General features: G+C 40.3%; 1 protein-coding gene across 2 annotated transcripts in view; it reads right to left on the bottom strand.

The window, feature by feature from the left end:
- Positions 1-1,799: 1,799 nt before the first annotated feature.
- Positions 1,800-17,268, bottom strand: part of LOC131694280 (mitogen-activated protein kinase kinase kinase kinase 3) — a 33,638-nt gene continuing 18,169 nt past the window's right edge. For both annotated transcript variants that reach the window (XM_058982878.1, XM_058982879.1), the window contains 8 exons: positions 13,764-13,914; positions 13,562-13,694; positions 12,920-13,502; positions 12,672-12,865; positions 12,513-12,607; positions 12,321-12,447; positions 12,128-12,254; positions 1,800-3,746 (listed from right to left, as the gene is read on the bottom strand). In XM_058982878.1, coding sequence (XP_058838861.1) covers positions 3,638-3,746; positions 12,128-12,254; positions 12,321-12,447; positions 12,513-12,607; positions 12,672-12,865; positions 12,920-13,502; positions 13,562-13,694; positions 13,764-13,914 — 1,519 coding nt within the window. In that variant the 3' untranslated portion in view covers positions 1,800-3,637. The remainder of the gene's footprint in view (positions 3,747-12,127; positions 12,255-12,320; positions 12,448-12,512; positions 12,608-12,671; positions 12,866-12,919; positions 13,503-13,561; positions 13,695-13,763; positions 13,915-17,268) is intronic.

Genomic DNA, 17,268 nt, shown 5'->3' with positions numbered 1-17,268 from the left:
GCGGATGTGCGTTGACATGTATTCCTGCAATGCTTAAAAACATTACTATTGAATATTCTAACGCTTATTCACAAAATTTATATAACTTTCCCCGCGATAAAAAATTGTCACCATTTTTAGTTTTCAGGAAAATAAGTGCTCTACAGGTACTACTTTATTTACGACTAAAAATACGTTATGAAATATTTTTGTTGAAAATAGGGCAGTTTTCACATTTTATTAGTTTGTTTTTCAGTAATAGTCGAAAGCGGAGTTCCAGATCGTAAAGCAGATAGAATTATTTATAATTGTTCTGCAAGGGGGGCGAAAACTAGGGAGGGGGCGAAGAATAATACTTCTACCCTATCGGTTAAAAGTAAATACATAGTTCGTTCGCAGAAAAATCCGTATGCTGTTACATTCAAGATTAGTAGTCGGTCACAAAACATAACTTTATAAAATCTAATATATTTGGTTACGGATTTTATACTTAAGGTTTTTCTTTAAAAGATTATTACATTGAAGAGCCTGTGACTTTCTACGACGCTACGGAAAATTCGCCGGTGCTCTGGTTCGCGGAAACACATCTTACATCTTTCACGTAGTAGATGCTAATAGGGTCGAATGATGGTGCCTAGGTCTACCTCTGTAGTGTTGTCACGCGTGAATTGTCGATTACTTTATGCCGAGTCGGCCTTAGCCTTAGATTAGGGTAAGTTTGTGTTGCATAATTATGTTACGCCCACTCTACACAGATCCCGAGTCTGATTTTGACGCTTGAAGTTTATATTAAATTTTTTCATTCATCATTTTATAAATAAGCGGGTTATACGGAGCATGTTCTTCTTTTACAGCGCCACGCAGAGTAGCAGTTTTGACGTCTAGCTGATGGACATGGAATTGTAATGATGATACGCTGCCTATGATCGCAAGTCAGTCCCATGTAGATAGGGAATCTCATAGAACATGGGACTGACTTGCTACTATGGGCCGTACGGTAGATTTACAATATTCAAGATTTACCATATTCAAGTCTCCCGTTAGAAGCTCAATGATACCGACATTCATGGCTTTCGGAGAATGCTACTATCCACTGACAATTATTTTTCGTTTAAAAAAAAACAATTTATTTATCTCCTTTCATCACAAACAATCTGCACTGCTCGCGACTCTGCTCCCGAAACGGTTGTTCTAGTTTTTTACACTGCTGCTCTGTTCCGCAGAACAGGTTTTGTAAAATTATTGCATCTTGGTTAAACTTTGTATCGATTATAACGACATGTACAAGAATTTGTTTATATGTTGTATTTGCGGGTTTGGGCAAAGGAGGGGACCGGGATGTCGTTAATAGTTCTAAAGGTCAGGAACAGTAGGATTTTACTATACAGTAATGCAATGAGACAAACATTCGGTCTCTGCTACTGATTTCCCTTTAATTCTTTCTGTTTATTATACTACAAATTGGTTTTTAAAGAAATATATGTTGCAAACTTGCTGCACTTTTCTGGTTGTTCTTTTAATTGTTTTGTTTTATTGAATTTTTATGGTGTATATGGAAAGTGAAACGTCCTCAATTCATCAAGATCTAGGTACGTTTCGATATCTTCTCTTGCGTTGGAATTGATCTTCATTTCTATTCTGCTTTTATTTTCAAAAAAGAAAAATCTGTCGGGTCCATAATGGTTATTTTTTAGATTTACAATTAAATACGAAACGCTTATAATGCAATACAATAAACAACTAGTATACTGAAGTAGAATAATATATAATACAATAAAGCTTTGAATGCACAAATAAATGGGAATCAACTCGGTTGTTGGTTTCAAGGTATGTTGTGTGTAGGTAATCGGATTTGTTTATTTATTTGCTTAAATTAAGCAAAAAGAACCCAATGCATCTTAAATGTTTCTTTCATTTATTCTTTCCCCAAAACATTTTATTCATTCAAAGCTGCTGCCATCGGTTCTTCTTGAAACTTTGGAGTGCACAGAAGTGAGAATTTAAACGCTCGAATTAAAATACAAACTTATCTAATGAGGATCGTGTTCGGTTTTGCAAAATGTGCGAATGTTTCATGAACTAGCGACTTAAATTTGCGACGAAACTAAGGAGCGGCTAGGATAGAACTGGAATGATTTCTACAAATCGAAGAATATGGTGTCTTGAATGTAGCATTACCGTTTGGCGCAATGGTCGTTTGGCAGAGGCTACGCGAACGATATCGGAGATAAATATAAAAATCCATGGCAATATAAAAAAATATTCTAGTTTTCAAGGTTCAACTAGTGTTAGATGAACTATTTTTGCACAGAATCTACTAACTCGACGTATGTCATTTAGCCTAACGACTTTACGCCACGCGGGAACGCAACACAGCATTTCATTGTGGATAAATTTCTAGAAAGCAAGATGCCTCAAATTCAAGCCTAGCCCTGGTTATTTACTGTATACTGACTTCGAAAAATAAATGCAATCAATAGGTTTTTTGAGTATCTCTGACTATTGCCTATTGTTACAGTATGTGAAATAGTACTACTACTGCTTTGTTATCTTTTGTTATACGATTATTCTGGTTGTAAATTTTATGCAAATCGTGTTGAGTTGATCAAAATGTAACTTCAATTATCGACGCAGAGAATTTATCGAATATAGCTCACTAGTATAGATATATAAAATAGTTTTCGATAATTTGTTTTTGTTTTTCTACTTTGTTTCCCAGGTTTGATCGTTAAATTTGTTCCACGCTACTAAAAGAAAACTCTTTCATCAAAATAAGTTATCTACAGCAAGTTCGTCGTTCTATTTCGTCTTGGATCCAGTGTTTACGCTATTTTACCAATATTGTTTGAGTACGGATTTGTTTACTATTTATCTTTCTAAATTTAACATTCTTCTGGTAAAGAAAATGGAAAAGAAATGTTACACAACATCAAAACGAGAAGTTGAAATCATGCTATTACTTCCCTTAATTTATTCCTAATTTCCTACAGTAAAACAATAGAACAATACTTTCCGTAATTTTCCAATTCACATTCAAATATTCAGGATATTCATTTGACAATAAAAACTATACACAAGATCAGCTATAATCAACAAATACAGACCGGTTAAAAGAATCCTTAAATAGTAAACAGACTATCATATCGTTCCTGCATTCCGACAAATGTTATCTTCAAAAAATAGATACAAACCTTCAACCTGGTGGCGAGGATGAATCCAATAACGGTCCTGACTTGATGCGTGTACCTAATACTATACAAAATTCAAATAAAAACAATTTATACGTTCCCTTGCCTCGAACTCGCAAGTGCATCGAATTGATATCATAATCAACTGTGCTCATTCATCTGCAAAGCCTAATTTAGAGTACACATCCTGTATATAGCGAGATATATTTAATATATCCAATAAGAACTTTTGGTACTCACTTCTGCGCTGCGCTTACATTCTTCCTTTCTGTACATAAAGTTGACGAAACAGTTTGCGATTTGCGTATGTTTGCACGGCTTACGGAATATATTAATTAACTTTGCTACAATTGTTCTGTTTATTTCCTTCCTAACTGCTACTAGTACTTGCTTGGTACTGCCCGTGTACGCGTTCCTGATATCCTTTACCGTGTGTCGAAATGCAGACAGAAACACGGGTTGCCGTCCAACTAATAGCTGGCTTCGTGACCAGCTACCACGTACAGATCATGGCCCTCTTCGCTCGAACCTTCCATCGGGTCAGCCCGCATGATGCGACTCTGCAGCATAACGATTCGGCTAGAATGAAGTTTAGAAAGTGGCGTTATATTAGTACACTGGCAAAAGATTGGTGGCTATAGATCAACTTTGAAGCACCACTATGCTGCCCATAACAGCATAAGAGTCCCATGTTAAAAAACAGCAAGCCGAGAAACGCAACAAAAGCAGCAAAAGGGACAACCATGTTTTGGTATTTTTCTTTATATTTTCTGAACAAACCCGGTAATCTTATTTGTGCAGTGTGATTAAGTGGTGATACAGAATACAATCCAACGGATAACTCATTTTCGACAAAAATCCACATGGGACTCTTATGCGTTTATGGGCAGTATGGCGGCTTTCAAGCTTTTGCTTGCACTAAATCACACGAACCCAGTTTGAGCGATCGTTAAATTATTTGAGATCCGACGCGAGCATATTTTTATTTAAGTCTCTTGTGAACATATATACACATCTTTCAATAAGAGTATAGTCATGGGTGCGTTTCGATTTCGTCTCTTCAGAAACCGACACTAACTTTTTGTCGGAATAGCTTAGCGCCGGCTTGACGCTAAATCCCTAAAACTAAAACACATTTTGTGTTTCAATCGCACGACTGGTCAAACGTGATGTCCCGTCCGAGCATAAGCTCTGTTTATTCCGATAAGACACAGTAATACCGAAACTTGTCTAGCTTAAAACGACCAAAATGAGCCTATTTTGACACATCTACAGATCGCTTGCAACACAAAAAACTGTGTAATTCTACAGTTTCATCTTAGGCCAATTCAAAAAATTTCCTACTTGAAAGTTTCCTTTTTTTAAACACGATTTTTTAACCAAAGCTTTGAAAGTTATACCTTGACATGGAAGAGGCGGTATATTAATATATGCTGTTACTTAGTGTAGACTTCATCCTTTAAAGCTATTTTACAACCACCAGAAGAAACCTGAAACGTTGGTACACAATCGGGAATAGCGAATCAGAAAAGGTGATGTCAGCGATTCACTCAATATAGAATTGATAAAGGCTATGGCAACACCTTAAAGTCCGTCCAGGTGAAGTCTTCGGTCGGATTAATACTTTGACCCAGGAGCTCCTAGCATGTTGTTAGTCGCTAGGTCTATGTCTATGAATGACATTTGGTCCTTAGACCGGTGTCACCAGGGTGCTATTAGCCTTCTGCGAGAAAACACTACCGCAAAAATGAGTACTTGATGGGAGGTCTGATTAATATCGATGATCGCGATTTTTATTAGGAAAGAGGGAGATCCAATCGCATGTCTTCGTTTTTTTTCACTCTCTCTCTCTCTCTCTCTCTCTCTCTCTTATTTTCTATTTGTAGCAACTTGTTGATGCAGCTTGCTGCTGCGTGTTGAGATTCTTTTCCTTGGCGGTGAAGCGTTGGTTGCGTTGTTCGCCGCACGTCGAGGGTCATTTGGTCTACCATACTCGTCCATGTCCTCATATGTGCTACTGACATGCTGGTCACCAGAGCTTAAAAAAATTGATATCCCTGCGTGAACTTGAAAGAAAACGAAAGTCAATTCATGCCCGCTGCGATGAATGAAATGTTTGGTTCGTTTTCCTCGTCATTCGTTCTTCCGACGCAGCGCATTCAGGTACGGACATGTTCGGTTTAAGAAGCAAACTGCATTTTGTTTCTATACTAGGTCTGAGAGGAATTATTGACCAAAAGTGCCTCAGATATAGATTACGCAGTTCATTTATGCTTGAAAATGTAGAAGATGCTAATTCCTGCCTTCAAATTGTCCACATAATAACAAATGTATGCTTTGGTTGGTGAATGAATTTATATTTCTTCTGCACTCAAGCATTCGATTCTGCATGAAATTTCAGTCGGTTGGAAAGTTAATGAATGCGGGAGGCGTTGAATTTGAATGTCGGTTTCGGTAAATGCAAGCAGAAATAGGTAACTGATTTTGAAATTTCGGAACACTGCTGGTCACTATCGGTTGCTCTAGTTTGTGCCTTACTCTTATGGGTCGCTATAGTGTGTCCGTCTTCTTCAACATTGTTCGCTTCATTGTTGTTGTGACTGGTTGTTGGCTTAGAGACATTAGACGCGACGGTTGGTGAATGAATATTTGTTATTACTTGATCCGGCGATGTTGGTTTTGCAGTGGTTTAGCATAAGATGCTTCTGTGCTGATTTTAGCTGAACTGGTTGATTTTTCCTTAACAAGTTCTGCGCATGGTTTTCTAAGGTGTAGCGTCTTCGTGTAACTGGCACGGGTGCGTGATCAGTGTTGGCTGATGAATGGAAACATCTTCGTTTGAATATACTGTGATGGTTATGTATGACCGAATTGGCTTGGTCACACGCATTCTCACCACACGTATCCATATATCGTGTGTAACGGAATCTACTTTTCCGATTTTTTGTAAGTATCTTTCAATCACGCTGTCAGGAGTATGCGGAACCAAATCATGCACACGAACTTCTATAGTGTCATTTTCGATGTATCCGTGGATGAAATATATAACATTGCCCCGCATTCGGCGGTGCGCTGCATGTTGTTTCGCGAAACGAATGACTCTTGATCTGTATCATTTGGAACACTACTTTCTTCTGCAAACTTAAGCAATAGATTATGACGTTTTGATTGGGCGAATGAATATGTTAGAATTCTGCCGCCAGGTGGCGCTAGTGAGCATTATTTTACGATTTGCCATATCTAATGTTCCTGATATGTGTCTTCGGCAATGTTATTCTGGAGCTCAAAACCTACAAAGTGGCATGAAAAATAGTTCGAGATTCTACTACTAGGCGGTGCTAAGGGTCTATCCATAAATAACGTAGCATTACATGAGGGAGGCGGGAGTTTTGTGTTTTGTGATGATGTGTGACGACAGGGAGGTAGGGGTCATGTCATGTCACGTAGCTTTTTTAACCCTTAAATACATGAAACTCATTTTCCTTGGTACTCATTTTTCTGGTTGGATATGATATATACCTCTTGTTAAGGCTTTATATCACAAAATTTGGTATGTTGCCAAATGACAACAGTTTGCATTTAAGGGTTGAAGGGGAATAGGAGTTGACCTGATATCATGACAATCTTACCCGTTTCATCTAACTAATATCGTTTTTATTTTATTTTTTTATTTTTTTTCACGGAGACAAGGGGGGAGAGTTACCGTCAAGCTACGCAATTACCAGGGGGGGGGGGGTTGTTTATAGGTTTGTGACAAAATGCTACGATGGGGGAGGGAGTGCTAAAAATCACTCAAAAAATGCTACGTAATTGGTGGATGTAGCCTAATTAGCATGCCATTTTTGGCCTACTATATCTTGAGTTCCTGATGAATTCGATCGCAGTATGCTTACGCGTTGGGAGTGAGCTGTGATTTTTAGCTGATGTGCACACTTAATTTGAATTACTGGGTACAGTAAAATTTTGCTGGGGTTTTGAACAGCAAACCGTTCGGTAATCAATTCCGTAAAACAATTCGGTTACCGAACTCTCCGCAATCCGTTCTATCCAAAAGTCAAAAAATACTGGTCAGTCAGCAGCTTCCTCTGAAAATGGCGACTTAACAGATGATTTGCTGTACTTGTTTTGTAAGTTTTTGACGAGGTTGGTACAATTTTGCCGAACAATCAGTTAGTATTTTACTGGATAATGTTCATGTACCGAAAAGAACAGAAGTGCTGATAAATTCAGTTAAAATATTGCAGGTTTCAGCAAATTATTCGCAAAATTAGTGAAAATCGTTAAAAAATGAAAACGTTACTGCAATTTTTTAAACAATTTGCTGACAGCTCAGTAAAAATTTCACTTTACTGTGCAAGTCGTCAAAAGAAATTACTGAACAACTTTTGGCTGGCTTAGTGTGTGAGTTCGCTTCGATCTCGTTCTTATCAAGAGAAATTTGGCAGGTGTCGGCGCAGCAGTAAATTCAAGATCGAAGGATTGCTGTAAAGGTGGACCGAATTTCAAGAGAATAAATGCCAAATGCACTATACTACAACTATACAATATATATATACAACTATATAATCCACTTGAAGGTAAATGACGGTAGGTATAAGGTAAAAAGGTAAATCTTGAAAGTAATGAATTTAAATTTAATGATACACTAAATACGCGTCAATTCCATGCGCACTTATTCGTGGCGAGGAACCGAAAGTTTAACAATAATACTAGTATAAAATTCATACTCGTATTATAGTTAAGCGGGGCTTGCCTCCGGGAAATGGCCTCGAAATGTACCGCTAGGCCTCTGTCATTCTGAAATGGGTCATTGGAAAATCGGCAAAGCTAACACCTCAAACATCCCGAAATAAATTTGGTTGAATGGGGAAGTCAGATCACACGCCGATTTTTTTTTTAAATGCCGATGCCGTCCAGTGGGATTTGGAAGGTTAACACATACTGTATCTTGAGTTCCTGATTTATTAACAAAACAGTGTCTTCGGTGTAGTTGCACAAGACATAAAAACCTACGAGGTAGCACGGAATTTAGGATTCCGGCACTAGATAGCACTAGCCAACATTTCTGAATCTCAAGATTACAATTTTTTCGCGATAGCGAGAATGACGCAACCTAACTTCCCAATGTACCACAACCCTGCCAGCAAAACGCGCCAATTCGACATCTCCCTCCCTTTTTCCCGTTTGTATGCAAGACTCAATCACACACTAACACCACGTAAGCCGCCTGGATAGTCTCCCACATTAGTACCATTCCCTTCATCATATGCTACGCCAATATAACGAAGTCGCTGATTGGTGGAACAATCTAGAATGCTCTTTTGGATAGAGTATAAAAGCATGTGCAGTATCGTAAAACAGTCATAAGTATTTTGTAAATTAAACAGTGAAGTCGAATAAACAAGAAAAACCGAGAGTGGAATATTCCTTTCCCAAGCTGATCCCTGAGGATTGCAGCCATTGCTGCTCGTCTGCTCGTCGTGTGGAATCTGGAAGTGATTTCATTCCACTGCTGCTCCGTTTCCGCTCGAGTTCAGCTGCCGTAGGAGTTTGCCGCTGCGTTGAGGACCTTTCTGCTGCTGCACGTTTAGTCATGTTTGATCTGCAGCTGCTATCGGATGCCACTATTTCTCGCTATCTTCCGTCCGTAAAGAATTAAATTTGGCTCAAGTCCTTTTCAGGACTGGTCATCAAGAAGATAGACGATTGAAGAGCACAGATAGACCAGCGTCTCGTTGCGTGCAATGTCCCAGCAGAAGGTCTTCTGGCAGCGCGGCAGTGTTGCTGTTAGAGTGAACCGCTAGTCGTCCGCGTCTCAAATTGTCGATGTTGGCATGTGGAGCCAACAAGGTATCTGCGTTCAAAATTTTCGTCGTTGGCATGTGGAGCCAACACAATTATTTAGAAGTGCAGTGCTTTCGTCATGTATATTGATTCAAGAAATTTGAAATTCTAGCACCTGGCTAAATCTGTGACAGGACGCGCGATGCGAAAAAAGTAAATGTCATAGTCCTTCCAAAGAATCAGTAAATCGAGATACAGTAGGTCGAAAAAAGACATGTTCAGGTTCACTAGCGCCTCCTAGTGGAAGAACCCCATACTATTCTATACACCACCTTGAATGTTTTGATTTCGTGAGTAGCTTTGGCGAAAGCACTGACCCAATAAAAAATCAGAAAATTAAGATACATTAGGTCAACCAACTGACATGCTCACTAGCGCCAGTAAGACAGTAACCCTCTACATGATCGAGATATGTTGAATATAGTATAGTTTTGTCGAGCTTCCCATATCGCGCGTTCCATTGACCTGGATAAAAAACATTCCAACTTTATTATTGCACTTGAGGTATGGGACCATTCATAAATTACGTAACGCAAAAATTGCTCAAAATTGACTCCCCCTCCCCCCATTTAACAAATTGTCACAAAATTCTTCTCCCCCACCTCCCCTATTACGTAACAAATTTCTTGAAAAAAAAAATTTCTTCGGTGAAAACATGTTACGTAACGATCTAGCTTATTCCCCCTATGTCACAATATGTAACAACTTGTCGAACCCCCTGCTCCCCCTAAAAGCGTTACGTAATTTATGAATGGTCCCTATGTCAGTGCACAAAAATGATTGTATCATGCCCAGAACATGTAATCTGAGGAATACATGGTGGTTTGGCATTGATGAATGTCTCTCATTTTGCAGCATTTGGTGGGGCAATGAGAGCGCAAGTCAGTCCAAGGCCGATGATAGAAGAGGTCCATGCAGACCACAAAAACGCCATGAGAGAGGATCAGAGTGTGGGTTGTGGTAGGGTTAATGAATTGATGTATACTTGACGAATAATTGCGCTGCAGAATGTGATGAAAAACTGCATTGAACAGTACTACTGTTAGCTGTTCTGAAATGAATATAATGTTTCTCCATAGGGTTTGATAGCAAATGTATGTATTTTGAGATTATTTGATGCCAATTTATAAGTGTTAAAAAGTTCATTTTATCCCGTGGTTTTATCAAGTTTGTGAGACCGCAACCGTAGATGTGCGTGGAAGATCGCGAAAAGCTCAAGCGTTTGTATGTTCACGTATTTGTCGCGTATGCCAGAACATATATGATTTCGCGTGTTTGACTTCGATTTTGTTACTGTGTGGCCATATGCATATTCGCGTGTGTTTTTGAACGAGCGTGCGGACCGTGAATTTGTCGCTTAGTTCTTAGTGTACGGGTCAGGCACTAGAAGAGAGATCCCCCATAACACTAGAGTTCCCGGTCACGTTTCCATGGAAATTGGTCCGACTGAAGACATGAATCTAGGCTGTTAAGAACGAGGGCAGTGACGTGACCGACTCATGATCGCGCGAGCGGTGGGTCGTTGGCGAGATCGTGGGTATGTGTGGATGATTGGATGTGTGGATGATTGCAATTGCATGATCGCGTTTGTGACCCGGTTTGTGTTATGGCGAAGGCTAGCGGCGTTTGTACGTTTTGAATAAGATATTATGAGTGTATATTGATTGTGTTAGTGAGTGTTATTATGAATATATGTTAAGATATAGTAATAAAAGGAAAAAGAAAAAAATATGAAAAGAGATTAAATAGAAGCGTATAGATTGACGGATATTTTTTGGTATACATGAGTAGTGGAAAAGCAAACTAATAGAAGTAAAACAATCTATGAAGTAGAAAAGAACGGGAGGGACGTATTCAAAGTTGTTTATATTTGGGAACATAACCACTTTATTTGACGGTTTGGTTCGCGTGATGATGGTTCTTCAAGAATACTAGGCACATTTTGAACATTTGACTTGATATGGTCCCAATACTTTGTTCACTTAAATTTTAAATTTAATGCATTGTGCAATTGAATGAGGCTTACTTTAAATTTGGGTTTAAATTGGCATGATCTCAATACTTTGACTAATTAATGTATTGTGCAAACTGAATAATATTTAATTTAGATTATATGCAATGAACCAACAATACTGCATCGGTCTGGATCTAGTTGAATTGGAAGCAAAAATAATTCAATCTGCCAATCGTCAGGGTATTCCTTCGCTTCTATCCTTACCTGAAGCACCCGTCGTGTTGCTATTCGATTCTGGGGACCAACAGAATCCAAGGTCTCCAAGCTATAAATCCCTAAGCATAAAACATTGCAGTCTAGAGTCCACCGTTAAGCGTACGGGTGAAAAATGTCTTTGCAACAAAATGGTAACGAAAAATCCCAAAGTGTACAAAATACAACAGCGCGAGTGCTCGAGGATTAATGTTCTTGAACATAATTTGCACGCAATGTTTAATATGATGCATTTGTAGGCTTTTTGCTTCTGCCAAAGTGAGTTCCATCTGCATTTCTAGTAACTGTTCCACTTTCCGAATGGCTGGATTTACATGACTTTTCGAAAAATCAACAGTAACACAGTTGATGTTTCGAATGCGGGAATGCTTTTTTCTGGGCAACGACACTTATCATTATCACATTGTAGGTAGGGCACGATATATTGTTTTATTGCTTGCGCAGAAGATATCAATCGGTTTTCGCTTTGCAAAGTAGACAAAGCGACACACGGGTAGGGAGTTTGTTTGCCTTGTTGGCCACAGCAGATCGCCTTAGCTTATGAACGAGAGGTGCAGATAGACTGTATTTCATCGTTTGTTCACCTTCAAAGAGCGTTATTACTCACAAACTATTATATAAAAGTTAAGTGATCAGAGCCGCAGACGAAGTGAGTCAAATAATTTACCTTATTAAAGATGCACGTAATATGTCAAATTAAATATAAGACTCTATCAAAATCTTTATAAAATCTAGGCGTCTCCATCATTACACACCGCATTTGATGGAGACGCATCAATTTTGTGGATCATCATTGTAGGTTCGTCGCTTCAAATGATAGTCGAACCAAAATTCAAATCTGCATGGATTATTTTTCCTTATGCCAACCAAAAAGTAGCAAAGCACTTACTTGTCACTGCCGATCAGTTCGTAAATCCGACTAGTGTCGGTAATCTCTTGAGTAATCTCGCCGTTCCTCAAAGATCTGCCCTGCATGCCGTTTTTGTAAAACACTAACACACTATCCGTTAGACAAACTGCAAAATTAAGCCGATAAATAAAGGTTACTAGCTGGTTTAAAACATGTTAAAGACTTGTTTCACCTATCGTATCTATGTTGAAACTGAACTCCAAACGAGAGATATACTTTTTACTTTGCTTTGGAAATCCAAGAACATCTACAATTTGTACGACATTATCATAGCATACTAGAATCGCATCCCTTTCAATCTGCGAACAAGAGAATATAAATTGATCAATATCGGCTGAATGAACAAAACGCGTCAAATCATTACCTGATGCACTTTAATTGGTCGTAGGGTGTCCCTCCTGTTAATCACGGTGGCCATTCCATCCATTTCTTCCGCATTGGAGTTAAACCAACTGGAAGCTAATAGAAAAATATAACATATTCATATTCAACAACTCCACCGATCACCAATCGAAGAACTTACTGTTATTCGTGTTAATCAAATCTAACTTTAGACTGTCGTTTGGTCCTCTCCGTACGTTTACGCAAACAATCGGATACTCCAACTCGGGAGTGATGATCATCTCGAATACGTTGGAATTAACGCCGTAGTATTGGAGATTTCCGGATGGCCAGTCACACTGCTTCAACAGCATGAACTTGTTTAGTGGGTCATACCTACGAGGAACTCAAATGTTAGGCAGATAAATGTCGCGACAGAAAAGAACTTACCACTGCATCAGAAAGATCCCACTCTGCAGCGAACCGCACAGGTACTTGTACCCGTTATACGGGTTCCGCGTAACACAGCACTGCGTGCAACCCTTGGTGTCCGGCACCTTGGTCGTGAGAGCAAACTTGCGTGGTACCAGTTTCTCCGGGATCTTCTTCATGTGCAGCGAAAACCGGTGCGTTTGCTTGGAATGTAACGCCATCAAATCGTGTCGGTACAGTTGCGAGGTTTTCCCCGATAGCGACATTAGGATATCCTTGATCACGTACAGCCACACGGTCCGCCGCGGGTATAGCTGCTCGATGGCCGCGTCGTGAAGTTCGTTCATATTCAGATTGAAAATGCCCTCCTCGGCTCCAATCAGCAGATGCTGATCCCGCGTGTCCGGATGAATCCACGAGGCGGTACAGTGAATATGCAACGGACAGTCATTGAAGACCTTGGAGAAACAGGCACCCATGTGTACTTTTGGCGTTGGCGGTAACCCGTTTGAAACCGGCCGGGGAGGCGTATGACGCCGACTGCGATGACTGCGCTTCGGCGGTACCGGTGGTGTATTGTTCAGCAGGTCTGGTTGGGTTTCTGTGGTATGGGTCATATAAACAGTAAATTATAATAGTCATCGATTCAGTTGAACTTACCGTTTTCATTACTACCATCGCCGTCGCTCAAACTTCGCTGTCTGGAAGACTTTTCCAAATCATTGAACAGCCCCGTTAGCTGATCCATTGATCTTCGTTTACCTTGAGGCTCTTCCTCGGACGAACCATTTTGCTGAAATCAATATCACTCTCTATCAGTACATTTCTATTACTGGAATCCAATCCCGCCCATGAAGCTTACCGCATTCAACTTGTCGAACCGCGCATTCAGATTATCGATATCGGCATAGCTGAGTGTAGAATCGTCCCGCCCGTGATTATCATATCTCTCGCCAGGACCATCACCGACTACCAGTGAGTCGTTCGGGATGTTCGACAACGGCAGCGTTCGCCTGTAATAATTGAAAAAGAAAGTAGGAGCAATTGCCGATAATCCGGCTATTAGTGAATCGCATATGGTGACACCGTTCAGGAACGGCGAAATCAACCGACGGACGATGGTTTCCGCAAACTGAAGCCGAAAAAAAAGGAATGATGATGTACCTAGTATTAGCCGGAAGTTAACGAGAAGCAAGCCACCAAAAATAAACCGAAAACTAAGTCCTCTACAGATTAGTTGGGAGATGCGCGTATTGGCGCTCGTTGAATATGTGATTATAGGATTTTTTTTGGCATAGCATAGCAAACAACTTGGGATAAGCAATTTCGAGTAGTCCAATTCGGTTAATGCTTACTTTTGACTAGCGTTCATTGATTGTGGATTCGCCAGTGGTGATTGTATCTTAGGTTTTCTTAAGCCATTTCCCGAAATAATTTCTATGTTAGAGATTATGCATTAGAGACTAACTAACGGTGTATAAACAAAATACGATTTCCAGGTATAAGTGCATTATTGAAGAGTGATCGTGCGTCGTTCGTGTGAGCAAACAGATTCGACTCAAATTGACGGGTTTCTACGGCTTTCGTAGCAATCGATTGTGTACCATTGTGCTCCATGCGAGTGTTCCTTTAGCCAGTGATGATATAAAAGTTTAGTCCAGTTTCCATTGTCGATCGAAGATAAAAGCGCGTGCGGACGCAGTAATAACCACGACAAAAGATAAGTAGCGTTATAAATTTGTAGTTCCCTTGTATACACTATCCCATTTCATTGCACCTTAATCGGTATTTCTTTCCCCACACAGTGCATTGAACCGGCGTGGAGATGTCCCATATGGAACAACTCCTAACACAGTCAGTGATGATAGCAAGACAGTCCCCGCTGTTAAGATTAAACATACCCGTGTACAAGTTTGCCCTCCCAATTCAACTGGACCATTCTTAGTGATTTTTCGGCCCAAATCAAAACCTCTAAATATTGTTCGCATTTGCAGGGACCTGATGGCGAAATCCGCAAAGTTCGACCTAGCCGATTACCCGTCGCAGTCAGTAGCTTGAAACAAGCAAACGCGATTTTCTCGGATTTGCGCTTCACGCTTGAATATTGTGTATACATTCCTTCTCGAAATGTGGAAATAGATGGCGTGGCGATAGAAACGGGGCCCACTTGCGACGACTTTTTGAAGGACGGAGTCGGTCGCTTTAATAATTCCTTACTTCAGTCTATTTGTTTTTTGGATTGCGAACAATTGAGCTCAGTCAGATATCAAAGATGGCAAAAAGATCTACACCAAGACGTACTAATTCGTGTTACCTTCGCCGGGTTTGCTCTCCCAAGTCACGTAATACTGGGTAAGCTTCGTCTACCTGTCCGTCTGTTGGTACCGCACGTCATACGAAAACAGCTCGGCCATACACTATCCCATTGTAGCAATAAGGCAAGGTGTGACAAATGAGGAGGAGAACATGCAGATATCTTTTGCGATAAAATGCCGAAAAGTGTCTCTACTGTGGGGATAGTCCTCATGAATTTACATCATGTCCTGCATACAAGCACGGGGATACACTAAACCGCTCCTTTAAAAAATATTGCAGAATTGTAAGAGAGTGCACCGTCACCAGTCCTTTCAGAAAACGCTTATGCTCGATTGTTACCTCTCGAGGCTAATGCTGATGACCCACACAATATCCTTTGTTGTTCCGGGGGAGTCAAGGAAGAGGAGAAATCTTTTCTCCCACAGATTGCCTCGTAAGGGCTCCAAGATGTCCTCCACTGCGGTTGCCCCCTCATCAGCAAATCAAATCAATGAAAGTGCTGCTTTAAAATCGAAGCAAGTAGGTCCTGGACTTAAACATTTGAATTCTTATAAGGAGTGCCTGGCACTTTTAGGAACATCAACAGCCCCAAGTGTCGATTCGTTTCCGAGCTTTCGATCGAAGCAGATCGTTTTCTCTTGCTGTGAGTGAAGTGTATAACAAGTTCAAGTATAGTGAAGGTCAGCCTTTATCTGAGACAGCCTTTGTTTGTCGGTAGCCCGGCTGTGAATTGATCTAGTGAGGACGAATGGACGCCATTGGAAAAGCTGAGTATTCTGTTTTATATTCTTTATTTTCAAGTTTACATTTTCTTATTACGACTTAATAGATTCCATTCCCCATATAAACTCGTGCCTAAATGGCCGAGCATGAGAATAATTCAAACATTATCGCTGAACCCCCCCATTGCAATGGATGTTCCCAAAACTACTCACTTCCCTGATTCTTTCAATCCTCCCCGCATTAAAACATACCCAGCCAGTTCAAATGGACCCTGGGGTGTCTATTTCCGGCACAACACGAAATCGCTTAATATTCTAGAGATCTCTGGGAGGGAGCTGACTACAAACTACTCGCCCATAGCTCAGATAATACGTGTTCGAGCTAATAAGATACGCGTTATAGTGAATGACCTCGACCAGGCCAACCAGATTGCTCACTGCGAGTATGTTACGATACAATTTAGGGTGTATGTGCCTTGTAGGGAGGTGCAGATCGATGGTGTCGTCGCCAAACCGGGTCTGAAGTGCAAACACTTGTTGAAGTACGAGGATGGCTGCTTTAAGGACCCTTCACTTCACCAGGTGAAGATTCTGAAATGCAAGCCATTGTATTCAGCAAAAACTGAGGATAATCAGACAACTTATTCTCAGTCAGACTTTAGGTGACTTTCTCCGGGTCTTCTCTTCCCAACTATGTCCTCCTGGATAAGCCTGTTTGTACCGCGGGCAATGAACTGTGGCAATTGCAAGCAGCTCCCTGTAGTACAAACATTTTTGAAGCAGTTGACTGCTAAATGGCCCCTCCTTACAGCGATCGTATCCTTCGATGGCTAAGTCATCAAACGAGGTCAATGATTCGATCACTATCCTACAGTAAAATTGCAGAAGTATTCTCCTTAAAATTGATTCTTTAAAAATTTTACTAAGCAGTTTAAAATGTGATGCTTTCGCATTATGCTAAACTTGGCTAACTTCCGATATAAATATCAACTTCCACGACTTTAATATAATTCACCTGCATCGAGAAAACCCCTATGGAGGAGTACTGTTGGGGGATAAAAAAGTGCTATTCTTTCAACCGAATTAACCTCCCTTCGACACCAGCCATTGAAGTTGTCGCTTGTCAATTCCTCCTAGAGTCTCGGTAGGGCACCAAACGCTTTGTAATATCACGGAATCCTTACCGGCATCTTGACTAATTCTAGAAGACTTTAACTCGCACGGCACGGTATGCGGCTGTCTTCATGATGATGATTAATTCAAGATCTTTGCGACAATTTCAACATGACCATCTTAAACAAGGGAGAAATGACACGGATTCCTACACCA

This window comes from Topomyia yanbarensis, chromosome 3, assembly GCF_030247195.1.
Source record: "Topomyia yanbarensis strain Yona2022 chromosome 3, ASM3024719v1, whole genome shotgun sequence".
Lineage (NCBI taxonomy): Eukaryota > Metazoa > Arthropoda > Insecta > Diptera > Culicidae > Topomyia > Topomyia yanbarensis.
Note: the sequence above shows the minus strand (reverse complement) of the source record. Positions and strands in the feature narration are given on the sequence as shown.